The following is a 27,462-nucleotide window of genomic DNA, read 5'->3' on the forward strand; positions in this document are numbered from 1 at the left end:
CAGAGAAATAAAACAGAAACAGAATAAAATGCTGCTGCAAACACTGACTGGAAGATATACATCATATTGTTCCACTTTGTACACCACTGTTGCTTTTCCAAGCGATACCCTGTTCCACATTAACATTTACCCAGAAAATAAACACCATTCACCTAAAATAGGCCAAGGAGACAAAGGTGTGCTACTCTTCTCATAAAAAGAACAAGAACAAGCACTTGTAATACTTTTGAGATTTTATGACTTTGCTAATAACTTTAACATTGCTGATCATAAAAGCTATAAAAGTGCTTTCAAACCTGTATAAATTGCAGATTGAAAAACATAAACCTATCATAGTCCAGAGATGTTCTGGCAAAGCGCATAACATCTACAAATGTTATCATACAATATATGGTAGTAGTAATATCACCACATTAGCATAATAACTATTACTGAAGTAAATATCAAGTGACAGCAGTTAGACAAAAAACTTCATTCATAGTGTTATACAGTATTTTTAAAATATATTTTACTAATATTTTTCAGATTTTTCTGTTATTTTAGTAAAATTTCTCAGATATTTTACTAATATTTTTTTCCAATTTTACTGATGTTTTTTTCTAATATTTTATTTATATTTTCAGATATTTTACTATGACTTTCTCAGTTATATTACACATTTTTGTCGGATATTTCACTAAAAAAATGTTTTTAAAAGTATTTCACAAATTTCTGCACTGATCCCAAAATTGCTTCCATTAGCTTTTGCGTGTAAAGCAGACATATTTACTGAGGAGTGTAAAAGTTAGAACAACAACAAATGTGAGGCTGAGGATCTTCTCTCAGTATGACACAAAAAGGAACAAATTCTAGCAATTTTAAAATGCACCTAATTGCTCAAGACTTACATATACACACACACACACACACACACACACACACACACACACACACACACACACACACACACACACACACACACACACACACACACTTGTACTATCTTTGTGAGGACACTCATTGACATAATGCATTCCCTAGCCCCTTACCCTAACCTTAACGAAGAAATGCCTAAACCCAACGCTAGCCCTAACCCTAACCCTAACATAAACCCAATTCTAGCCCCAAAACCAAGTCTTAACCCTCAAACAGCCCTTTAAAAGTTTATCAGAAAGTGATTACCAGCCAAAATGTCCTCACTCCAGTGGTTTTAAGCTCAAACCGGTCCTCACAATGTATAGCCATTCAAGTGTACACACACACACACACACACACACACACACACACACACACACACACACACACACACACACACACACACACACACACACACACACACAAACAAACACACACACACACACACACACACAAACACACACACACAGAAGACTTCACTATGACCTTAACAGGTTAAACCACTCATACATTAATTTGCCAGGGCCACAACAAAGTCACAAGTGTGCAGTAAATACCAGAGGAGGTGACATTTTGACCTGACCCTGATTAGAGTTTTTTAACTGAGGTTTGGTTAGTGTTAATGATTAATCAAACTCACACAGCATTTACAGGTGTGAATAATCTGCATCACTACATCATTTGTTTTATAGGACACGCTGAATGAGTTTATCAACAGTTAACCCTAACAATGAATATACAGTACTAGAAATCTCTATCTAGCAACAGCACTGTCACTATTTCATAAACAACTTACTGCAGAATCGGATTAAAAATATTCAATAGTACATAATTATACATCAGAAGAGTGCACTTTTAAAGGTAACTCTGTCAATATCTTGGCTATTTATTCAGAAATTTACTGTTGCATTATCCTGTGATATTTAAACATTGCAAAGGAGACATGCAGAGGTGGAAAGGAAGAGCCAGTATGCCAAAAAGGCCAGATCCCTGTCTGTAAAGTAGAAAGGATCTGCTGAGTGTTATTTTTCCAAATTTCTGAGCTCCTAAAAAGATTTGGAAAAGTTCTTGTGGTGGAAAAAAAGGGCCATTTGACACATGCATCTCTTCCTCGGCCTAGGTTTAGTACCTCTAGAAGTGTAGGCAGGAACGAGAGAGGCTGAACAATGCACAGTGGGACAGACACAACAATGAGGCATTGTGGATTTGACAAAGCCGAAGTAAAGCATTCGTAGATGACCGTGGAGCCAAAAGGCCAGAACCAAAGGACCATGGTGACCATCAAGGAACCTCCAAGAAAGGAGGTAGTATTACCTACATCTAGATTAACGGTAGTAGATTCTCAGATAGAATCGGACTTTTTGACCAATTTTCATGGGGCTCATATTGCTGTCTCATCCTGGGTTGGCCGGCTGGCCATGCATTATGCAAAATCAAGTGTGTTAATCCGCTGCGTTCATGGAACTGGAGTTATGACACACAGTCATTTTTATTGTATGGGAAAATAGTGCTCCTTCACAATATCATTTCGAAAGTGGAAATAAAGAGATAAACATAGACCAGTAAAGCAGCAAGCACGATTATATGGTTGCTACCTCGGTGACAACTGTAAATTAAGTGACCAGAACCACCCCAGCTCAACTGACTGTCTGAAATATGCGGAACAGGTTGGGGCTGTGATGTTAAGCAGATGAAGACAACGTAAAGAATGTTCCGGATGACAACAAAACACCGTCTCCACATCACTTCATCTCGGGAGACCTCAGGTTCACATGGCTACTGAGTCATGAGTTAGCTATGTCAATATTCAAAACAATGAGAAGAGATACAATTTTATCTGTATTTTGTGTTCCAAATGCAGATTCGGGTTCAGAGTCCACCCTCTGATTCTTTTATGACAGAAATTAGACTAAAGTAATGTACCAGCACCTTTGTGAACTCAAGATACACCTCTCCTGATTTTTCAGATGTTTTCCCTCTATGGTATTGTTTCTTTCATTATCAGATATCAACAATCTTTCAAGGCAATCAAGTATTTTTAAGCACATGCCACAAAGTTTGCTTAACACAGCAGTCAATATTAATAGAGTGCTATTTAAGCCCAGGTTTACACACAGAGCAGCCAGATAGTTAATGACTGACCAGGCTTTGGTGGATGTCAATAAAAACATTAAAAAAAAATTTTTTTAAAAACTGTTGAGGTCTGTTTTCTTACAATTATTAACCAGGTTTTTTAAAACTTATGGGAAAGCCATAACATTCTTCACCTTTGATGTGAAACTGGTAGGAAGACGTTTTACGACGTCCATTAACCTGCAGTCCTTTACCAATCACAAAAGGTAGTATGATTAACATTCCTATCCTGAGAGCCATTGTTACGGTGTGCTGTTTTTCCTTGATATTCCCCGGGCTACTCGCACGCTAAAAACATGTGTTCCTCATCATGCTTAAGCTGTCCGGTGTAGCTGTCTGAAAAACAGCCCAACGGACAAGGCAGAAATAATGAAATTCAACTTGGCTGCACACACGGTCTACTCCATGTCATGTCCAAAACAGAGAATCTTTCCTTTTCATTATGGTGTGGGGAACGACTTGTCAAAATTGAGGATTTGCAGAATTCAGGGAGGGGAGTGTGGGAACAAGGGGGGGGGGTGCTGGGGGGTGCTGACTTCACCTCTCACACACCGCCGGGTCAACTATCCTGACACAAATGCACAACAGTGTGATTAGTAAGCAAATAAGGTAGGCTAAAGGACAAGTTACCATTGGTCTAGATCCCAAAGGAATTTCAGCTGATTCATTTGCTGCACAAGAAATGGCGAAGGTCTGTAACAGTCTTTCGAAAGAACCAGAAGCAAAACCGAAAGCATCAATAAATAATAGTTAAATAACAAAATGGATCACAGAAAAATAAATATTTATCTCCAATTAGTTGATTCAAAAAATCTATTTTACTTTACTTTATTGGTCAGTGTTTGCGGTCATTGTTTACTGTCCTTTATTGGTTCCTAGTGAACCTAAAACCTAACTATTGAAACTGAGATTTAGGTTTGGTTGACAACCATGGATAAACTCTGTCACATTATTATCCTTTTCTGCAAATAAGCCTGCTAATACACAGAACCCCCTGGAGTTGTCTTCTTCCTCCAGACTTATCCCTGGTCTCCTGAGTTCAGCCCAGCACACTTGCTCTACCTGAGGCTCCCGCACCAACGATGGCACAGTTTACAGTTGGCGGGCAACACTAGCGCCACTCTCAGGGGGCAGCGTGGTGCATGTGGGGTTCCTCGGGGGGGGGGTTGCTGCTGATGGCCTATTCAAACAACCCACAGAAAATAGACAGCACTGCTTTTCAGGCAGGGGAAAAGTAAACTGGTCAGACCGGTGCGCATGCAGCTGCTGAGGGGGAGAAGAAAAAAAAAGAAAAAAAGAAGTCAAAAAAAAAAAAAAAAAAAAACCTACTTCTCCCTGCTACAGGAAACACAACCATGAGTAAAAGCTGAAGGACATCCTGACATCCTGACACCTACGTACAGAGATTTGAAACTCTCTAACTGTCTATAAACTATTATCGGCAAGCATGTGACAGAGGCTGGTTTCCAGATGAATGACAGCGAGGGGGCCGAACACCGACCCCCGCACACGCACGAACGTTTACGACCAGGTGGGTGGCAGGTCACGAACAGATTTACCACCTAAAAAAAAAACAAGAACAAAAAGAAAAACAAAAACAAAACAGCAGACGGGAGCCACGGACGAAGCGAACACGTAAGCGCTGCTACTGTTACCTTTTGAGTACAAGGATCTGGGAGAAGTCAGGTCGAGGTCCCCGCTGAAAAGGGAGATAAAGTCAGAGGGCATCGCAATCCCTCGGACTGAGGAAACCGGACACCCTCAGCCAGACACAGCGCGACGTCGCGGAGCGATATATGGACTCTCCCTGTGAGTGAGCAGGGAAGCTTGAGACGTGTGTTCAGACCGCTACGGTCACTTAACTTGCCTCTGTAGCTAGAGCTGGATACCCGAGTCCGCTGTCAGTCGGCTGCTGAGTCCCCCCCACACACACACACACACACACACACACACACACACACACACACGCCTCCCCCCGCCTCCCCCCGCTCCGCCTACAGCGCGTGTTGGTTGTCAGCAGTCGACCTGAGTGGCTCGAGCTGGCAGCCCCGCCCACACCGATGACGCCACGCGTAAAAAGCCCTACGTCAGGACCAGTCATGATTATGAGTAAAACATCTGGATTGGGTTTAAGCGTTAACAAATGTGAAATGGTTGCCTATTGAAGACTGAACAGTTCCATCTGTACGTGAAATCCCCATAAATAAAAAACAAGTATCATATTTTAGCGACGGTCATAGCCGATGACTGTTTGCGCGAGACCTCCCACCGACTTCACCGCTATTGTTGCTGAAAGCGAAAAGAAACTTTATTCACCCCCTTAAGGGGCAGAATTCTGCTCTCCAAAACGGAAGGCCTTTTTAGGCTCCCCGGTGTGGCACTGTCCTTATATACAGGAAAATAGACACTTAAAAAAAAAATTCTAAATTGTTATTTGATTTTTTTACGGAGGAAGGAGATACATATACTGTATTAAAAAAAAATAATAATAATAAATCTGTTGTGATCAGTACAGGAGAAAATAGTGGTTTAAATTGACCCACTTTTGGCCTACTCCATAAGTTCTATCCAGGTAAATCAGGTTAATTACAAAATGGATACTGACCCCTGCTGCTCCTTCTGTGAAACCAGCATTGAAACACCTGTGCATCTGTTTTGGTCCTGGATTCATACTAAGAAAGTACAAAGTATCAGAATCAAAATGTACTTAGAGTACCAAAAGTAAAACTACTCATTACACAAAATGGGCCATTTCAAAACAATATACAGTACTGTGCAAAAGTTTTAGGCGCGTTAGACGTTTAGATTCCTATCCTCCACACATATCAAGCATCTACCAATGTTTATGGCTCACATCTCCTAATTGTATAACATATTACATATACTATTTTGACTATACACACACAGTAAAATATCTTATTGAATTTAATAACATGCATAAGTAGTAGCACTATATGACTTAAGAACTGTTTTATTATTAGTTCCAGTAGTTCTATTTCATGCAGCCACCTTATGTTTGTTGCCCGAACAGTAACTCACTATTCATTCTTTTTCAGTGCAAATGTATTGTTATTACTTGGGCCACTATTGCATGGAGTGTTAAGCTGCATGATATACAGTATGTCTTAGATACCTCATCTTAAAAATCTCAAAAAAAAATCTGGTGACAAAAGCTTGTTCTTGTTTCATAAGAAGAAACTGTTATATTAGCACAAAAACTGAATATTATTTGGCTGCTTCTTCATACTTGTGAGAAACATAATCATTAACGTAGCTGTCACATGTTGCACAATATGTTATTGATGCAGATATAATGTTTCACTAGTATCCATGAATAAATATTTTGTGGAATAAAAATATTCTACAAGATTTAATCACAGAAACACACCTTTATTTGTTTAACAAAATGTGCTGCAGACTAAATACAGAGCCTCACTGCATTGAATAAGGATTATCCTTAGTTCCTGCTTTCTCACGGTGTCTCAGCCTTTTCTACAATAGTGACAGATCTGCAACAGTAGAGAAAAATGCTTATGTATTTATAGACTTGCGAGGGCTAGTATTCGGTCACAAAGCAGCAACATGTTGGTTTCCATAAAAGAAGCAAGCTATGGCAAAAGCAAAAGCAATAACTGACACAAAGCATTCTGGAGGTTTTATAATGCTGAACTTCTGCTTGACTGTAGTGTAGCATATCAGCCCTCCTGAATATTCCCAGAAGAAATTGTAGATGTTGTTGAAGCAGATGAAGCAAATGGCTTCTCAGTCAGGCTGTCGCCCCCTTGTTTCTTACATTTGAGTCCGAACAAACTACAGAGTTTCATCAGCATCAGGTCCACGATCTCATCTTCTTCCGATGGCTGTAAAACAAGAGCATCAAGTCATCTGAGGCTGTTTCCTCAATGGTAAGATTTCACTTTTTCTACAACGTGCGTACAGTACACTTTCAGATACTGGGTCACAGTTGGCGGCTGTGATAGGTCGACACTGACATCGGCAGCATTTCAGACTCAGCACTGGTGAGTTACCTTGTGATGTATCTGCTCTTGACTGAATGCCACCAGGATGACAGAGATGAAGAGGTTCAGAACCACAAAGGTCATGAACACAATGCAGGAGCCGATGAGGAAAGCACCAAACACTGGATTATAATTCAGAACCTGAAGGGTCAGGAGGAGGAAATACACTGAAGAAGGGTCAGCTGTCATGATCTGCTGTGGTACAATTATAGTGGTCTCATACTAACCTCTTCGTAGTTAAAAATGCCAAGCTGCAGGCTGACTATGGTCTGTGCAGCATCCAGCAGGGTCCGATAGGAGTATAACTTCCAACCATACATCAGGTTCGACTGAAAAGTAAAAAGTTCATCTTTGTGTTAATAACCACCTTTTGAATGAGTTCTAGTCCACAAAGTATAGATTAAAAAAAAAAAACTGTGACCCCCAGCAGCATGTTGAGTTTAAGTGTGGGAAAGTCCTCACAGCAATGGAGTAGGCCAGGAACATGATGGTCAAGACCACCAGGAAGCCTGAAATATCAGTCCAGGCTCGCTGCAGTGTGGATGTGATCATGTGCAGCTTGGGGTTCAGTCTCAGCAGGTGCCACAGTTTGACTGTGGCCAACAGAACTAAGAAGGCAATCAGATACCCCAGCACTGCATCAGCCTTGGCCGTCTCATGGAAACTGGCGTATCTGGAGACAGATCACGAGAGCGAGGAGCCTTTTTTTTAACAAGCAAATGAAAATACACAATACAGTGTTTTATGCTCAGCAACACACAACTTAATGTTTTTGGTTTTTTTTCCAACGAACATACACCTCTCATGATTTTAAGTCACGATTGTCAAAATGTTGAAGGGATAATAATGAAATGAGCATAAAACTATACAAGCTGGTTTTGAATGGTCTGAGGAAATAATAGTCAACCTAGTCATGTTTTTGTTGGGTTTTGTTGTTGTTGTTGCTGTTGTGGTTGTTGTTGTTGTTTTGTTGAAATGTAATTCAAATAGCTAATTCTCTGTAAATATTATTTTCTAAAGGTGCGTATGTAGTCAGTTTAAATTTTGATTTTTTTTTTTTAGCTTGATCGGCCCTATATAACTGTAAGGAACATGAAATAGCAGCATACATTATTATATACAATATATATTATAATACATATAATATACTAATATTCAATACAAATTCTTTCATTAACTACCAGTTATACGATAAATAAAAAGGGTTTGCAAATAATTTAAATATACTGTATATCTGAATAATATTCTTCAACTAAAATCTGCCACACTTGTCATTGTCAGCTGGGTTTTATGTCAGTGAGAGTTGCTGTTTTATCAGAACAGAACCAAAAAGGGAAGAGCTACTGCGTACCAGTGAAAAACAGAAAAAAAAGCATTGCACAGAGCATCTACTGTACTGCAGAGAGGATGTGCTGGTAACCACAAGATGGACATGTAGTCAGAAAAAATAAATCAGCATAAATGCACATACATGTTCGTACCTGTGTCCAGATAAGATCCCAGATTATATACTTGCGTGTGTTGCGTTTTTCTTATTGCTTACTGGTCCTTGTTGCTCTGGTAATAGTCCATGTCCCGCTTCCCCAGTAGAGTCCTCTTGATGAAGACAGACAGCGCACTCCAGCTGAGAATGATGATCGCCATCTCGAGCAGGTTCCACTTACTCTTGAGATAAGCCCACTTCTGCTGCCTCATCAGTTTTCCCTGTCAGGACATGAGAGGAGCCTGTTTCAGATGTTCCGGTGAGCAACTTTGTTACGTATTATTACTGGTAGTAGTGGTAAAGGGAAGGATAATGAATATACACCTGAACAAACATGTAATAAATGATAAAGAGGAAGTAGATGGCTTCAGAGGCCATGACAAAGATGTGAAGGCCGCCGGTCGACTGGTAAAGACGCACACTCTGAAGCTCACTGCGGAACTGGAAAGCTCCTGGAAGAAACACAACATTACAGACAACATGGTCCTTATTAACAGTCGCGTCATGGCGCGGCTCTCACACAGTGGCTGAACATGGACTACTTACCTATGGCTGTGGTCTCCAGCATGAGTGTGACAATGCAGAAGAGGTTGACGTTGGCATTGTACACGGTGAACTCAACAAAAATGGCTTGGGTGTACACATCAAACCAGGTGCTGTCATAAAGGTACTGAAGGGATCTACGTAGACACAGATTAATAATGTGATTCATACTTGACTCAGGACTAACAGTCCTTTCCTAAAGTCAAGAAAAGACAAATCCTGAATCAGCATTACTGATTTCACAAGCATCACAGCAACACCGGAAATTATAGCGTTTCACAACACATTTAAATTTAAGAACCAATGTGAGTCCTTAATGTGTTAAAATGCCTACCTGCTGGAATTTGGTAAATCCGGCCCCAGGTCCACAACAAACCCTCCTCCTCTGTAGAGTAACACACTGCCCCAGATGGGGTAGGCCCTCAGTTTACCCTGGGACTGGTACGTCCACGGGCTGGGAAGGTTCAGCGAGGTGTTACTTCCCACAGGGCGGCTCCAGCCTGGACCGTAGGAGCCCATGTCCTCCAACTCCCACGAGTACAGAGCGTGACAGTCCGGCACAGACTGCTGCATTGAGCGAGCGACATGGCAGGAGTTCTTCCTCACCCTCACCTGGCGAAGACGAGCGTTACCCACCAGCTTTGAGTTTCCGTCTGTGATAAATCCTGTGACAGATTTTAGTATAGACAGATTTTTAGAATAAACACAGATACAGTTATTTATTTTATTTATCACAGTGAGTCCAAATAAATTTCAGTTATTTTCCTGACTGAAATGACTCAACTCCATATTTTGATTCCGTTGATATCATGCAGTGTAAGTAGCATACATAAATGGTGTAAAGGCATGAGAGAGGTGAGAAGTAAATTTGAGTATTTGAAAAGTGATATAATATTTAATTAAAGTGCTACTTTAAGAGCAGTTTTACTGGAGCCCATAGGGGTGATATCAGTAAATTTTCATGTGCAGGCCAACATTTAAATTTTGCAATACTCCTTTATGCTCACCTCATCAATATACCTCAATATAATATATTAAAGTCATCATAAGTCTTAATATTTTGTTGTCAGACACAATTTGTAGCAGTTTTGGATTTCAATTTATTGTTGTTTCTTATTTACTTCGAGGAAATTAGGGCAAACCACAATATACTGTGTAAATACAAAATATAAGAACCACAATTACCATCAGGCAACTGAAGCAAAAATTAACAGTAAGCTAATTTTAGCTTCCAATTGTTTTTACCAGATGAACTCCGAAATAATAAAACATTTACACATGCTTTCCAGTTTGTCATAAATAGATAAAGATTTGCAAATGCTGAAGGGTATTTATGCAAGGCAGTTGTTTGTGAAATGTAATAACTTCACAACATACTGACCTGGTCGCTCTCCAAACAGGTTGCTCAGCAGAGTTGTGTTTGCCCAGTTGAACACACCCTGAATGCTCATACTTTCTGAGATTCCTTTGCTGAAGCTCTGTCGAATGTGCTGGGTCAGAAAGTAGGCGTTGGGGTCCCTCTGACCGTACGCCACCAGGAGCAACATCCACATAAATCCCATGTAGGCTGCACCACAAATATCTTACATCAGCATCTCAAACTGTGTTACATTGCTTCCTGTGTTGTTATTTATTAAAGTGGTTCTCCTACCAAGAATCTCCCCCATCAGTGCAAAGACTTTCTGCTCTTTAATCATGTTGTTCCTAATCCTCTCGATGTCAGTGGGAGGTGGTGGCTGATAGAAACTGCATGTGCTGTCTCTTCTCGCTGCCCGCACTGCATCAGGATCATCTGAAGGGAGGAATTTTTGTATTAATTTATTAAGTTTTTTTTTCCACATAAAATAATCCAACAAAAAATGAGAAATAAGAAAAAAAAAAAAAAACATGCCTGGGTTTCTGAGACTCTCATCTATCCGAGGTTCTCCGTACTCCTCCTGGTCAACTTTCTTCAGAACGAGAGCAAAGAAAGCGGCAAAACCAAGAACCTGTGACAGCAGATTCACAGACGTCAACACCAGACAACCCCAAAAGATAAGGTAAGATCAACTTCATTAATTTCACTGGTGGAAAATTGCATCGTTACGGCAGCAGCAGGATATAGACGAGGGAAGATATCAAGTGTAGTTAAGAGAGAAAAAAATATCACCTGTGTAATTACATGAGGTTTACTATTGTATACGTTATTTCCATACATAATCATCAATCAGGATCAATGTATTATAAATATGTTTAGGACCTGGAAAGCTTTACAAATGTTTATAAAGCAAATCATTCATTGACATTGGATTTGACAATAAAAACTAGAATTATTAAAAAGACTATCAATAAATAGGTCAAATTAAAAATAAAACAAGATTTAAAAAAGAAGAACACATTTGCAGCTGAATTATTTTAAACGTCTTCGTACGACACATAAGAGAGCTTATCCTGATTATACTTGAGTGTTTTGATTTTTTTCCCCCATTTTTTAAAAATCCATTTCTTTCATCTTATTACTTTAATTGGTTTTAAGTTCTTAAGAATTGGTTGATTTAATTTCCTGCCTTGTACAAAGGGCTTTGCAACTTCAGTTTTGAAAGGTGCTCTGTAAAAACAGATTGTTATTATCATTTAATCAGCTCTGTGGGACCTTGTTGTGGGAAACATTTGCTAATATGCTGTGGGCAGAGTCAAGGGCGCCTGTCAGTTTAAATCACTGATTGTATGATCAAACCCTAAGATTTCGGCATAAGTGAATCACATCTTTGGTAAAAATTACCAAATTTCAGACAAAGAATATCCTATGTAAAGCTAGCTTGCCTGTAGTATTATGTCTTAGTAAATATATATCATTAGTATATTTATCAGCATAATTGACATTTTTTGATTGGACAGATTGGTTAGAAACGCTCCAAGCTCTAGTTAAATATCACTTAATGAACTGCTCTGTTAACACATAATGTTTTCAGTGCTGTCCATGTTCCCCTTTTAAAGTCTGATCATGCTCATGTTCCTCACCTTCAGAGGTTGGGTAATGAAGAGACTCTCAAAGAAGGAGACCACCATGGAGATGAGCCAGCTTATAGAGCGGTCTTTCCCGTACGTCAGCCCGTACATCATGGTGAAGTATCCTGACACACCACTGGTTGCAATCACCAGTATCCATCCAACAAAGACAAACCACCATGGCAGCCCTCCTTGACAGCACTTCTTGGTGGAGTCACCATTGTCGAAGCTCCCTTCTGGACTGGGGCTGCGCTCGAGCTGGTCTCCATCCAGGCTGGGCGAGGGGAGGTGGTACTCTAGAAGACCCTTCATACCTTGAACTTGCTGCATGGCTCGGTTGTAGCTGTCTGGGTCTGGGAAACGAGAAGGTCCCAACAGACCAAGCTCCTTCTCAACATGGCGCAGCTGCCTGTACAGGTATCGGCTGTTGTTGCTCTTCCTCTGAACTTCATCTGAAGTCTTCTCAGGGTTCCCCCACACACTGTTTTCTGTCCGTGCAAAAAGAGTTTGCTTGACAACTTTATGATTTGCATCTAAAGGAGACGATACAGTTTGTCCTATAACTTGATCTGATCTTTCGATTGACATTAAAGAAAATAATAGTACTTAATAATTTGTATATCTGTATATCAAAGGTAAAATTAATAAACTGCTGAAGGAAAATAAATCCTGAAGAGAAAAAATACAATAAAAATATTGGATATATTTTTAGATATTAATAGCTTTATTTCTCACTTTACCTTGTAGACTGACTGCACCTAAACTGAGGATCATAGAGTGATCCCTTTTGGAGGCATCAGTGTAAAAGCTTCCAACCCCTCGATTCTGCTGTCTTATGATGTCCTCCACCAGAGACAGCAGACTGTTGATGTCTGTGTGCTGACCAGCATGAAGCTCCTGATGGGGCAATGGACTTTTCATGGCCTTCGAGAGAGACTGCGCAATTCTCTTGATGTCCTAATGTAAAAACCACGCCAAGTTCTTCAGACATGTAGAATAGAGAAGTAATTACTTCCAAGTTATGTTCAGGACACCTCTGACCTCACCTTGATCACAGTGTCTGGTGTGATGTCCTTCAGTTCTTTCTGCGGGGAGGAAGTCTGTGAGGGAGAAATGCGACCAGTCTTCCCCTGTTTAGCCGCGTCTGTTCTGCTGGCTTTCTCTCGAGGACGAGTGTTTCTGAAGATACTCACAATAAGGAGATTGATGGGAAACATGATGATTGAACTTTGAACTCCAATCATAACCTGTTGCCAGGTGAACTCGATGTGTCCTGCAAAGCAAAGTGCCACTTTAAATCGACTTTAAATGGATGTGATTAAAGGACAGGTCAATTTAGTTACTCTTTAAAGGAAACTTGAGCAGAGACAGAACCACTGTCTCAGATATGATTTAGCTGTCTCAGGTCATGTGAAAATTCAATGTAAAAAACATTGAAATATTTTTTGTCTTAGCATAATGTTTCAGAATGAAACCAGGAGTAATCATATTTTTTCTACGTATATGCATGGGGGGGTATTCTATAGTAAAATAGTCAGAATCTTTCATCTTAATGATTTAATCTAGCTTGTTGTTTCTTGAAAGCTTTGAGTTATTTATATTTTTGTTACCTACCCAGGTCCATCGTCTGTTCAGAGGGGTCTGTTGGGATGCCCCAAAACATAATGCTGGTCAGCATAGTGCACAGCAGAAGCGAAAAACAGCAGGACACACGCTGCACACGTGTGAAAGTGCTGCAGGGAGGGCGACTAACTACAGAGAACCAGATATGGCCGTCACGGAAATCCTTGGCTGTCTTCATGAAGAACAGGTTACTAGAAAGTGTCAAAGAAAAATAAGGATGGATTAGAGGAAATAATGAAGTGATAATGATATATATATTGCTTGGTGAGGCATCTTTACCAGATCAATGGCAGGTCTCACCTAAACCTCTTCAATTCCATTTCTGTGGCTATCGGGAAGACCTTGTCAAGAGTGCACTCTCCCACATCTACGGCAAGCCAGGAGTTACACAGGAAATGCCATTTCTGACCACTCTCCAGATCCTGCACCATCACTTTGTTGACATACCTGCACGTAAAATCAATAATTATGTAAGGTGCTCCTACTAACAATACAAACTCAAGCTTAACTTTAATTTAATCTTCTTTGATGTCACGTCAGAGTTTCTTGCCCTCAAACCCGTACCATGCAGGGTGTTCTCCCGAATTGTCGTGCCACAGTCTGATGCTCTGTAGATCTCCAAGAGAAAAGTGTGTGGTCAGCAGGAACATGTCCACCCCACCCCTCTCAAACAGAGGTTTCTCAGGGTCAGTCAGGTGGTGGGGGTCACTTTCTCCCTCTGTGCCCAGCAGAGTTATCGTCACCTAAGACAAAAAAAAGGAGGATGAACAGAGATGCCTAGAGTTGTCCGAGTGTCAAATGTTGTGCAACAGAAACATCAGACAGGTTTTGTTTCTGTGAATCCTCCTAAGCTTTAACAGACATCACCGACCTGAGAGGAGGTGGATGCACCATGCCGATGCCCAGTGCTGATATTCAGCATATAACGATACTCGGCCAAGGGATCATTGTCCTCAAGCACTGTTATCTTGACCTGCAAGTGAGTGCGAAGACGCAGCATTCAGGGATTAAAGTTTACAAGATAATTTACTGAGTACTTATTGAGAAAATATAGCACATTTCATATTTCTTTAAATATAACTAATGGTTGTAGCCACTCGTTGCTTTCTAGAACAAGGTATAATGCACAAAACATTCAATAAACTCATAAAATTTGATCAGAGTTGGAATCAGACTTCCCAAATGGTCTGGCATTTTTAAATCAACAATATCACGTAGTGAAATTCTTTCCTGAGAATGACCTTGGCTGAGTCCTGGATGTCTTTCCTGCGTGCCCATACAACCACCAGGAGATAAGCAGAAAAGATGGCCCCCACAAAACACACCACCACAGGATTGTTAGTGAATGTAGCAAAAAGTTCTGCGGTGCGTGACACATCCACCAAGTTTGGCATGACAAAGAAAGAGCTGCCAAAAAAAGTCAAGTGGTTACAGAGGCACTGAGTGACCAGAGGCGTGGTGAGCGGGCCGACCTGTAGGAAAAAGAAAACCAGCCGGTCAAACTTCACAGCTCACTTTCCAAGGATGTTTTGCTGCAACCACCGTGGATGTGTGTTACTTTTTTACCCACCCTGCAGCCATCTTCACTCCAAGAAGATTCAGTTTCATTCCAGTATTTGCACTGGGCAGCAATGGACATGACAGTGACAGTGGCGTTGACGGATTTGATGCCTGGCTCTACAATGGGCTTCATCACAAGGTAATGCACCCCAACAGATCCTGTTCTGTCTTTAGGACTCAGCACCCAGGTATATTTTTCCTCTGTGTTAAAATGATGGATATGTGCATGTACAAAAAACACACAAGCAGGCTTAAGTGTGTTGAGCAAACTCTCTGTTCAGGATATCATTGAATATGTTGTTAGTGGTCCAGTGTCTCTTCAGTATATTTTAAATTGTGATTTTCACCCATATGATGTACGTTATGCTACGAAAAGTAAATTTAGTATTTGTAATTTTACCTTCTTTGGAATTCTCTAGAGGGATCTGAGTCTTGGCTACGTAATTTCCATCATTTGGATAATCTTTATATCCCAGGAATAGCATGAAGGAAATGTCTTCAGACGGCTCCATTTTCAGCACTAGTGTTACATCTGGAGACGGCACGTCAATTATTAATGTGCTGAAATTGGCGAGGTCAAGGACTGTGCTGTTCTCCTGCCCAACGTCAAGCCTTGGTAGGAGAATCTGAAAACCCAGAAAACACACTCTACCAACATTAATCCGAGGTAAGATAACTAAGTAAGTATCTTTAAAACAAAAATTACCTCTATCTCGTCTGGTAAGTTCTCAACGGCTATGATGGTGCCGTTCACTCTGGTGAGAGACACAGATCCTACAGTTCCAGTGATGTTTTCCTCCTTCCACGAATATGGATTTTTCTCAAAGCTCATCATCTAAAAAGAGGTAGGCATACAATGATTGGAAAAAAGACCAATGGTGAAAATCGTGACTCGGATTACTTGAAAGGTGGCAGACCAAACTTGATCTGATATGGTGTTGATCTACAATTTTTGCTCCTTTTTGCTGACAATATGGCTCAGTCTCTTTCTGTTGGCTCCATAGTTTTAGCTGATGTCAGATTTTAACAACGTTTTGACATACAATGCTTCTCTCCATATTCTACTAAGCATTCTCTAAATTACATGTAGTGAGCCAAGAGAGTGCAAACATTAAAGGTAAGGTGGCAGATTTGTAACGGATCCAAATAAAAACTTCATTATTTATGAGGAATGAATTAGCTGACCGTTGCATTTTTTAACAGGTCACAGCATTACGGATGTTCACCCATCCAGCCATAAGGAAACCCATACCTTTTACTGGCTGGCCAGATCAACACAGAGCCCTACAACTCCAGCACACTTGAAAAAGGCCACAGACACGGTTTGATGATAAACTTCAGGCTCCATTGGCACTTTTAAAATTCACCGTAATTATTTCCTGTTTGCATTTCCCTCCACTGTACACACACTTACTCTCACATCCACTGGCTCTTCTGGAGAAACGATATCTTCAGGCAGTCTAGGGAAGGAAAATCTGGACGAGCTGTTCTTCTGGGCATTAATATCTTGCAGCTGCATGGTTTCTGGAGAGATTCTGCAGAAAGAATGATCAAAATCCTTTCAGTGATTTCAGAAAACCCCATTTTGGTCTTTTAGTTCACATTCCAGTCAGTGTCATCTCTTACCTGTTGACATACACACTGATCTGACCAGAATCAATGATGGCAGGGTCTCCATTCAGATTTTTATTATTCAGCAAAGCACTTTGAACATTGTTTATCCCAGTCAGAAGAAAATCTGAGACTTTTTTCTGAAGAAAACATTATATATGTTTAGTGAAAATTTTGTGAAAATTTAGCAAAAAACCTACATTTTGCAATCTCTTTGAGACTGAGTGAGTTTTTTTTTCTTACATTTGATGAAACATTCAAAATATTACTGGCTGCTTCAACTATTGGTGTAGCTGCTTGCACAACTTCTCCATCATCCCCGCCGTCCTGATTAACACTGATAGTGTTGAGAGAGGAGCTGAGGTCTACTAACAACAAACCTGCTTCCTCCTGGGGAGGAAATACAACAAAAGAAAAGATTAGAGTCGATCTGTGCCCAACTTTCAAATTAGCTGATAAATTTGTATTACAACAAGAGCAACGCATTTGATTAATGAACTGATTTTTTAAACATTTTATTTACTTCTGAGTTTACTCACAGTTCCTGGCTGAAATAGGCCCTTTAACACTTTTAAATAGCCTGGTCTACATGTTGCTGCGGATTGCACTTACTGCCAAGTCAAATTCAAACATTAACTACACCCACTTTTTTTTTTTTTCATTTGTTATTTTGTGAAATTAAATCAAACTTAAGCCTCCACTTACACTGGCTTAAAACAATAAAACACTGGCTTATAGAGATCAATTCCACCCACTGGCTGCTACGTTATATTCGTCTAAATGTTAAGGATGCAACATTGTTCTAAGCTAAAATGTTTAGGCAAGGAGACAATTGACTCTGTAATTCATGCTAATTATTATCAAGTAATGCTATGGGCTGTGCACAAACTGCTGCCTGCACAGCATTTTTCTTCATGAACAAAGTGGACATTTTTAGACTGTAACCAATAATTCTAAATAGTTTTAGCAGGATTTTTGAGGATGCTGTTGAACTGATCTAATGCACTGTACTTGTGCAGCGGGACTGAGCTCATCTGAGCGCCGGGTGAGTCCAGCCACAGCTTTGGCCGTCACTTGCACTTCATGAGTTGTGTTAGTGGGGGAGTCCACCAGCACTGTGGTCATTTTGGTCAGCATTTGCTCTCTGAGCTAAAAGAGAAGGAAGCGCAGATTAATGTCATGGTGCTCTCCATTCACCCACAGTACAAGGTGAAAGCCTCGCCAATATCACAGCAATATATTAGCCTCTGCTGTCACCTTCGTCCTCGCATCCTTCTGATCTTGGCCAGCCTCTGTATTCAGCATGTCAGAAACCGAAGTAAATATTTGTCCAAGTGCCTCACCAGACAGCAGACCTTGCTGCTCTAACTGAGTCACGGTATCCTCCACCGCAGACTGGAGAGCTTCCACTGAGGTACCTGAGCCACTTTGCCGTACCTTGAGGAAAATAAACAATTAATCGGAATTATTCAAAGTCCTTTACATCAACTGGACAATGTTCCGATTTTAATTTCTCTAATCATCCTTCGTTCTCTAACATATGTGATTGATGGCAGATGAAAAACCTGAGTAGTGACAGTTGTGGTGGCTTTTTCATATCCATTTTTCACAGTCACCACAACAGGCAAACTGTAATTGTTGTTCTTATCTCCGAGAGGCAGGAAGACAGATTTCACCTCATTTGCATGACTGCAGCGCAGATGTTTGCCTTAAAGACAAAAGAGACAATTTAGTTAAGCTGCTGTAATGATTTCTTGATTATTTATATATATACATGTTGCTAAATGGGCAAAGCATCGAACTTACTCCCAGCCACAAATTTTTTGAGCAAAACACATTTTAGCAATGGTAAGGCATAGTCAACAGATTCTCTTCACTTTCTGTTTTGGTTTAAAATTTAAAAATATTTAAATTCCTGTATCAAAAACCAAATTAGATTTGTTCTCTTATTCTTGTATAAGAATTAGGGTAATAATTGATAAATAAAATGTGCACCATGCCTATCTTAACTAAACAAACCTGCAGGCATTTGAAGCTCACCTCCTTTGTTTTTTAAGACTTTGTTCTACATTTTGCTCTCATTCTCCCGACCAATTTACAACCCTCTTGCTTCTTTCTCTGCCTTTCTTAAAAATCCAATTTTTAACAGAGTTGTTTGTTTGTTTAAATCTGAATGACAGCACATCGCATCCTCACCTGTGTCGGTTCTGAAGCAATAAAAACAGCCTGCAGAGCAGAAAGAGCTTGGTTTGCAGGTGATGTCAAAAGCATCAAGAACAGTTCCTGATGTGGGAGAGATGCTACATGAGGGGGTGCTGGGGTCTGTAGGCGCATCAGTTGTCACTCCTGGTATTGAAGCTGGTTCAGTTGGCTCAGGCCCTGGTACTCGAAGAGTGTACGTCACAAAACCTGGCTCCTTCTTGCCTGAAAAAGATAAAAACATACATTTTTTAAATCAATATTTCAGTTTCTTTAATTGTCACAAACAGGAAAATTGTAGCGTTCAACATGTAGTTTTTGTCCCTTATTCATTCTAATCTTATCAAGCTATAGATTACCTTATTACCTTAGAATGCTGAATTTCATAAAAAAAAGAACTTTATGCCTGACTATGGGATGAAAACGCACCATAAGCAATCACACTGATGTTCTGCAGTGTGTCCCTCGAAACTCTCAGATGTTTGCTGTGTACAGTATATTCAGTGCTGCCATCCTGCATCTCAATAGGTGGCCTCCTTCCTGCTTCAGAGTAACATTTTTCAAGGACACCCTGGGAAAAGATCATCAATTAATAGTTGTTAGACACACTGATCTCTTATGCCACGATTTAAAATCAACTGAAGTGCTGTTTCAGACTTACCGTCAAAGGTTTGGGGTCCTCAATATACCAGACTACGTCTGGACAAGTGGTCACACAGCTCAGTCTTAGCTTTACGTGGTCATTCACATTTATCGAAGCGCAATTATCACAACTGCAAGAATCAAAGTAAATATAAATCTATAACCTATTCCAATACATGCCAATAAAAAAGAGTCTTTATTGCAGAGTTACTCAGCCTTTTGTGGCTTCTAATCCCGTTTTCTGGTCCTTATATTCTAAAACCAAATCTTTTAAAGTTGTCAAATTGTCCTGTGAATTTAGTTCATTCTTTTCTAAGCTATCTCCAAGGGAATCCTGGGAGCACTACAAGAAATGTTGTAAGTCAACCCTATGTAATGTAGCTTCAAATATCGAACATATAAAACAAGTATTGTGGTTTACCAATATCAGGGTTGAGTAACCTTGATATATACATTCTGGAGTAACTTTTCCTTAAATTACAACATTTATAAAACATGCAAACAGCCTGCAGAATAATTGTTTTGAACATATTTGAATACAATTCCCTCTAAATGGTCTCATTTTACCTGATAGTGACATCTGTGAATTCTCTTGGAGCAACAGTGATGCAACTTGAAGCTGAGGCAAGGCCAACCCATTTCCTAAACCAGGTTTTTCTCCTTACAGTTAACGTGTATTTGAAAAATTCAAAGGGGTTTGGGAGGCATTCTTTTTTGATAACATGAGTTTCATCATTTGTTTTGTTTCTGCATTTGCAGTTTCCTTCTGCATGGGAAGAAGCAGAGGCAGAACTTTAAAAGAGCACTTCAACAATAAAGAGATTGCTGTTGTATAAAGACAAATGTCATTAATTACAGTATCATTATAGTATTTTTATAGGGGATGGACAAAAATAACAAGAACACAATGCAACCCAATAGAACATCACCACCAACAACAACCTCATAAACTATCATTTTGAATTGAATCAATACCTATTTGACAGAGTGAGTGTGTTTACATGTGCACTAGTGTCCCAGCTATGATCAGGTTTTTGGAGGTTCTGTTTTTGTTGTTAATATGTAATCATATCCTGGCTTCAGAAATCAGGACGAGCCCTCATCCTGGTTATGAGAAAACCAGATCATGCTAGTTGGAGTATGCTGTTAGAAACCAGAATACTGTGAAACCAGAAGACCTCAGGCAGGCAATGATTAAGGATGTAACGATGATCCACACTGAAATGAGACTGAGAATCTGACACCAGTAATGCTGAAACTAAAGTGAAAATTGGACACTGATAAGGATAAATTGTATTGGCGCTCTCATCTCCTGTTACTGGTGATTGGATGGGGAAACCGAATCCAGCTGTGTGAAAAATACAGCAATGCCCAAACAGCCAGAGACTAAGCTGGGGATATCCTCAGCTACTGAGGGAACTCAGTTGGTACAGAAATAACAGCAAATTCTGGATGTGGTAGAATCAAAGACACAACTGCAGACATATGATCAGAAACACGGAAACTATTACAATCATGTACACCGGGAGCGGAATAACCAGGTTTGTCATGTTCGATAAAAGAAATTCACATCCTGAATATGATCAAAATCAGGATTAGTATAAAATTATGCACTTATGGTGTGCATGAAAATGTTCACACTCTCAAAAACACTGAGCTTCAATATTCTTAAAAGGTTATTGTTTAGGATTGTCTGTGTTCCTCTAATCATGTTCACCCCCGGTAATTACTTGAATCATGGTTTAACTGGTAAAAACAAATTAATTTTAAAATGCTCTGTGGTCAATTCATTGTTGTACTTACGACATTTCCATTCAAACGTGAGTCCTTTGCTGGGTAATGATTCTGTTCCAGTTACTCTCAAAGTGACACTCTGAGTGTAGTCGACCAGAGTGTCAGGAGTAGCAATTATTCTCAAGTCAGTAGAGTCGTCGACACTCATATTACCTGTCTGTAGATAAAAAAGAAGTTATTGTGCTGCACCAGCAACAAGCATACGCGGGTACATATTTATCATTTAATGTTTTGACAAAACAAATTTCATCTGTGCACAGATCATTATTGTTTCATCCAACTATTCTACATACTGTGTTTCCATGTTCATCTGGTGAAAAGTCAGAGTAATTCTGGCAAGCCTCGAGTATGTTCTCCAAGTCCACGTCCACATCAAAGGCCGAAAAGGCATTCATGGCTTGTACTTTAACTTTTAACAATCCTTTACCAAAAGAGGTTGTATTTAAGCATGTTGACCACGTATTATTTTCATAGCATGAATATTTTCATTTAATTACACCACAGCTTAAGCTTTAAGTACCTTCAAATGGACTGGAGAATGTGTAAGCTTGTAAGCTACCGTTGAGCATGTCTCTGGTCTCAGACAAAGTCTCCCTGGCTCCAGTGAGGTTGAAGAGAAGCTGCACGGGGGCTCCTCGCTCCAAAAAAACACCAATGATAATATCAGTGGAGTCTGGACACTTGCCTTCCTCTGACATAACCGAGGCCTGCAGGCCTTCAACAGGCTCCAGCAGACAGAGCTCCAGATCAATGGTCACAGTGCGGGCTGTGACCCGGTTTGACGCAGCTAGAGTCAGGTTGTGGCAGCCGTGTCCAAGCTTCTCTGCCACTCTTGAATTCAGTGTAATGTTGTGGGGTGTAATCCCTCTGTCCACTGACGAGTTCGCAACCAAATGGCCTTCATGTTGAATTGTGTAGGAAACATTTGTACCTATCAACAGCAAACAAGTGTATAAAATTATTCTTTATTTTTTGAGAAATGGTTTATTAGAAGCATTTATTTATCACCCACGGTATTATATTGACTCACCGGCCTCCACCATCACTTGAATTTGAACAGGACTGCTATAAAGTGCATTGCATTTAGTGCCCTCTGTTGACACATTTCGGCTATAGCACTTGATCACACTAAACTCTCCGACAGGCTCCTGAATGGTTATAACTTTCTGTGCTGTCACATGCCAGTCACTGGTAGTGCACTCCACCCCAACCATGTAAACACCAGGACGGCTGTATATGTGTGTCACAGTGCTCTCCATCCTGTGAGAAAGGTCAAGTAAAACTTCAGTTACATGAATACAGTTCAAGATCTATCTACAGTATTTGGTTGAATGTAAAGTCTTGCTCACTCTTCTGGGTTGTATGGATCAATAGTGTGGCCATCCCCAGCATTCAGTGTGCACGTTAAGTTTCCCTGAAATGGATGAAGGAGCCACTTCACAGTGATGGTGACATTATCAAAAATGGCCGCCAGTTTACTCATCAATAAGTGGAGTCCTTGGAGGGAATCACAGTGTTAATTTGGATCAGGTAAGCATTGCTCCAGTAATTAAAAAAATTATTCAACATAACAGCGGAATTCACCAAAGTTCACTCTGCTAACTACACCAATGAGGCAATCATTTGAGTCAGCTGAAAGTCAAACTTCATAGCTCTGCTCAAGGACAAAAAAAAATTTGGTTGAGTCACGAAAAGGGAAACAGAAAACGTGAGGAGCATAGTCTGAGGGTGACGACGTCAACCACAACTGCAGTTAACTCCAAACTAGGGGGGAACTGCACATGCCCTGCATAGACAAACTCTGTAAGGCAATAAAACAATGAAATAAATATATTGGTAGTTAATATGTCTCAAGTTATAACGCCTGATCTTCTCCATCTAATAATGATCTACAGTATTATTTTAGGGAGCCAAAGTCAATGCATAGTGGAAGTACAAAGGACAATTTGTGCATCTGACCATGTTTGCAGTGGTACTCTATAGACAGGTAACTTCCCAGCACAGGACAGGGTTCACCAAAAGAACTCAGTTCCACTGGAGCCTGGCAGGCCTGCAGTCCATGACAATGGGCTGGAATGACACAGAAGTCAAGGGGGTGACAATGTGTTGCAGATTAGCTGGATTATTTTCAAAATTACTGATTTAGAGGCCTTGAAAATATTGTGTTAGTTGGCTTAAAAAAATTTGACACTGTTCAATTTCCATCCTATTAAATGTAAATAATCTTGTTGGTGTTTCTACAACCTTCTAACAAGTGGGTCTAATAGCTCTTCAAAGAGGTGTATTAACAATAAGGAGAAACCCCAGCTGTTTGCTTAGTAACTGCATGAACTCCTCCAGCATAACTAATTGCAGACTGATATGAATGTGAGTGTATATTTACCCCAAAGCCCATCTATTCAGCTCCTAGGAGGGGATTTGCCTAATGTCTTTTCTGGCAGTGTAATCCTTTTGTCTGCAGTCACCGGGCAATCATGGTTTTTGTGTCTGACACAAAGCATGAAACAAAAATGTAGTTTGTGTTGTTATTTTAGTATGTTTATCTTGCCTTTTCTCTAAAGTGGTTTTAACAAAGCCAAATATGTTCCCATAGATTTTAGTTTAAATACAAATGTCCAAATGTACAAAAACTAAATGTCCCATCAATCATCCTTAAGTACCAGGTACAAAGATTAATTTGTCAAGTGAATGAGGAGTAACCAAATCTATTGTACATATATTTTTCTACTTAGCTATCATGTTGCAGAAAATAAAAAAGGCTGTTTCTCTACATTTTATATGCGATGAGAATTTAAAAAAAATACTTATTTTTAATAATTCATAATACCTGTTACAGAATCTACCACATCTATCCAACTGCACTCCTCCTGGGAGGATGTGGGGGAGGCTGTAAGTTTGGATCTGCAGTAGTGAATTGTCTTTCGACCGTAGAAGCTGTCGTCAATCTCTATAACTTGACCAGAACCACATTGCAATGTGGCATTTTGGCCATCACATGCAATAGATCTCCCAGAATCTGAAAACGAAAATTCAAGAATTAGATAAGGGGAGCAGACAGAACATAAGTTAAACGCTGTACCTTGATGGATTTAGGAGTACATACCAAACTGGCAGATGAAGTTGAGTTCCTGGCTACAGTTCGCTGTGGCCTCCCACTGGAAGCCTGAATGACTCAGGATATATCCACAGGCTGCTTGTGCATCGGGCATGTTCACCCAGTTACTATAGCTGACATCTGAGCCATCCAGCCATGAAAGGGGTCCTGGGAAAGGACAAAAAAAACCACACCTGTTAATTTGATCAAACTACTATTTTGAATTCTGCTATTGAAGCAAAATGCTGCAGAAGATGTTATTACAACAAATGTTAAGACAAGGTCCTTTTCTGAATCTTTTCTTTCTTTTAAGTTAATTGTTAAGATGCAATTTAAGGGTCATAAAAAAACAAAGCAACAGATTGAGCTGGTGACTGGGTGAATGAATGATAAAGACTCGTTCTCTGTGAAGGGAAAATAAAGACACATTTGTAAATCAGGCCACTTGACGGCAAGGCTATTTAAAAGTTCAAACGGATGAGAAATTACTTTCATCACACCTGCTGCTTGAGGAAGATATCTTTATGTGCCAGCCCCCAACAAACATCAGTGAACAAACAATACAGGTCTTGACAATGGACGTGCAAGCTGCCTAATGAGATAGCGGGTGATTTCTCACATTTTTCGGTCAATTTTGAGATATAGTCACTCATCACAGGTATCTCCAATTTTTTGTTCATATATGCAGCAAAGTACTTAAAAGGTTAGTTACTAAAAGGTTTTATGAATAACACTGTAAAAAAATCTATATAAAGCAATTAGAGATCATGAAGCGTCTACTCTGCGTCCTCTGTCCACATGACCTCTCACCCTCAGTGGCAGCAGACTCGAGCGTGAGGTTTGGAGCAGCAGGAGCCAGTCCGAGCCACCAGTCCTTCTCGGGCTCCAGGTGCTTCTGAAGGAACTGCTGAGTTTCATCATTCAGGATGAAGGCTAGGTGTCCTCCGCCTCGCTCACACCATCCCTGGGCACTAAGGAAGGACCGCTGCAGACCCAAAAACTCGTAGCAGGAGCCGTCGAAACCCTCCTGATATTCTGGGCAGGACAGAGTCTCGGTATCCTCCTCAGCATAACAAGTCCAGCTGAGGAGGAGAACCATCCAGGGCAGTGTGGGGAAAGCAGTGCTGTCCATCTCTGCCTCTGCATCTGTACACTGTTCAGACTCTCTGATAACATGTCTTTAAAGGGTACTGACGTCAGCAGCTCTAACACTAACACTGCTCTTGGGGGTAATTTCTGACATTAGGATGGCTTCCTTGACGACCGCCCACCTTTGTGTTGTTCCGACAATTCTTGTGCACAAACAAAGCCCAGGCGTGTAGTGAAAAGGGATTTGACAACTGTCAACAGCCACTGATTGCTCCGCTGCCTCCATTACTGTAGGGCTCCACAACCTGCAGAGTGAGATAAGCTTCTCTTTCAGACCCGTTCCTACCATGAAAATGTCAATTTGAACTTTAAGGGAACCAGAGGCTTTAACTGTCTCGTGGGCTTGATGTTGTTCAGACTGAAATGGAAGGTTGAACTAAAAAAATGTTAAAGTTAAAAAGGCGGTACTCATTACCTTTATAAAAGTTTAACTTCCTAATTTTAAACTATAAAAATGGGTTAGAATTGTATCACTATGATGGAAAGATCAAAAGGCCGTTTTCATGTCAGGCATCTTGACTTATCATGGTACGAAAAAAACAGGTGTTCCTAATAACATTAACAGTGACTCTGCTTTATTGAAGTGTCCCAGTAAGCCATGAACCTGCATGAAAAATACCAGGACCCTGAAACCGAAGCAGCTTAGGTGAATTCAGCCATCACTGATTTTATTATTTGCACCTGTACTTTTCCCCCTGTCAAAATGTTTGCTGTGAAAAAGGTCTATTAGATGCTTAAACGTTTCTGAGTATTCTGTCTCCTCTTTTGCACCTGACGAACAGTCAGTCTGGGCTGAAATGTTCTTAATATAATAAAGAATACAATTTGACCACAGTAAATGACAGTTTTAAAAGTCCTTTGGGAGATTTAATTCACATTAATAAGTTTCTTAGACTTAGTGCCTTTGTCATTATTGACATTATTAATTAATACATCATAATTTCCCTTGATGTTTAGTTTTTTTGGCATCGGCCTATCAAGTATAAAAATTGTACATTTTTAAACTTAAGTGACTCATTGTTTTATGGGTCACTATTATATACTTTATACATAAAAAATTATAAAATTTCATCATCCAGTGTTTAGAAATACTATGTTTAACATTTTACCCAAGAAAAAGAATCCCTTAATCAATTTAGTCTTCTTAGCGGTCACTATGCACATATGTTATTTATTTGCAGCAACTGAAGTACAAATTTGAAGTACTTGTACTTTATTTGAGTATTTTCCTTCCATGCCCCTTTATACTTCTACTCTACTACATTTCAGAGAACAAAAGTAGGTTTTTTTTACTCCTCTACATTTATCTGACAGCTATCACCCATTAAGATTTTACCTAGAAACTAGAATGACTGCCTCGCGGTTGTATACCTCACCCAACCATCTTTCCTGAGTTGTGGCGTTGAATACTGGCCAGAAAAGTGTGAGGTTGACCTTTTCACGTTTTGGATATGAAATATATATATATGTCATCACTTCATAATTTTATCCTATTTGACATTTGTGTGAAATTTCATACAAGTGTCATAATTAGTGTATGAATTATTGAGTTATGGCCAAAAGCGTGTTTTGAGAGGTCACAGAGAATTTGACCTTCTAATTCTAATCAGTTCAACTTTGAGTCCAAATGGACGCTTGTGCCAGATGTAATGAAATATCCTCCAGGTTTTCCTGATATTTTGCGTTTAAAAGAATGGGATGGACGTGGAGTCACAGTGAACTTGACCTTT

General features: G+C 40.0%; 2 protein-coding genes across 3 annotated transcripts in view; both read right to left on the reverse strand.

Annotated features, from left to right (window-relative positions):
• The window catches only part of nfat5b (nuclear factor of activated T cells 5b), a 38,035-nt gene extending 33,119 nt beyond the window's left edge, over positions 1–4,916 (reverse strand). For both annotated transcript variants that reach the window (XM_040129211.1, XM_040129202.1), the window contains exon 1: positions 4,683–4,916. In XM_040129211.1, the coding sequence (XP_039985145.1) occupies positions 4,683–4,755 (73 nt within the window). In that variant the 5' untranslated portion in view covers positions 4,756–4,916. The remainder of the gene's footprint in view (positions 1–4,682) is intronic.
• Positions 4,917–6,516: 1,600 nt separating this feature from the next.
• On the reverse strand, positions 6,517–25,715 carry LOC120789961 (polycystic kidney disease protein 1-like 2). The gene is made up of 41 exons (XM_040127189.1): positions 25,394–25,715; positions 24,593–24,751; positions 24,317–24,505; positions 23,449–23,559; positions 22,839–22,986; positions 22,520–22,749; positions 22,010–22,420; positions 21,779–21,910; positions 21,499–21,642; positions 20,263–20,461; positions 19,715–19,826; positions 19,483–19,624; positions 19,051–19,278; positions 18,420–18,562; positions 18,112–18,291; positions 17,866–18,003; positions 17,098–17,244; positions 16,870–16,994; positions 16,658–16,778; positions 15,950–16,078; positions 15,644–15,869; positions 15,254–15,444; positions 14,925–15,155; positions 14,555–14,656; positions 14,248–14,426; positions 13,984–14,130; positions 13,675–13,874; positions 13,107–13,333; positions 12,801–13,017; positions 12,073–12,548; positions 10,964–11,060; positions 10,724–10,864; positions 10,454–10,639; positions 9,407–9,737; positions 9,076–9,209; positions 8,854–8,981; positions 8,590–8,750; positions 7,509–7,719; positions 7,274–7,375; positions 7,056–7,187; positions 6,517–6,887 (listed from the first exon to the last, which is right to left on the reverse strand). Exons 1-41 carry the CDS (start codon positions 25,713–25,715, stop codon positions 6,723–6,725), a joined length of 7,494 nt encoding a protein of 2,497 aa, XP_039983123.1. The 3' UTR covers positions 6,517–6,722.
• Positions 25,716–27,462: the final 1,747 nt, after the last annotated feature.

This window comes from Xiphias gladius, chromosome 1 (assembly GCF_016859285.1).
Source record: "Xiphias gladius isolate SHS-SW01 ecotype Sanya breed wild chromosome 1, ASM1685928v1, whole genome shotgun sequence".
Classification (NCBI taxonomy): Eukaryota; Metazoa; Chordata; class Actinopteri; order Istiophoriformes; family Xiphiidae; genus Xiphias; species Xiphias gladius.

Bases quoted from the DNA above. Each gene is read 5' to 3' on its own strand.
- LOC120789961 (XM_040127189.1), bottom strand. From the start codon at position 25,715: ATGGACAGCACTGCTTTCCCCACACTGCCCTGGATGGTTCTCCTCCTC. The intron at 10,640-10,723 runs GTAGGAGAACCA...TTTGTGGTGCAG, and splicing joins ACTGATGGGGGAGATTCTTG to CCTACATGGGATTTATGTGG. The intron at 7,720-8,589 runs GTAAGCAATAAG...ATCTGTCTCCAG, and splicing joins TACCAGAGCAACAAGGACCA to ATACGCCAGTTTCCATGAGA.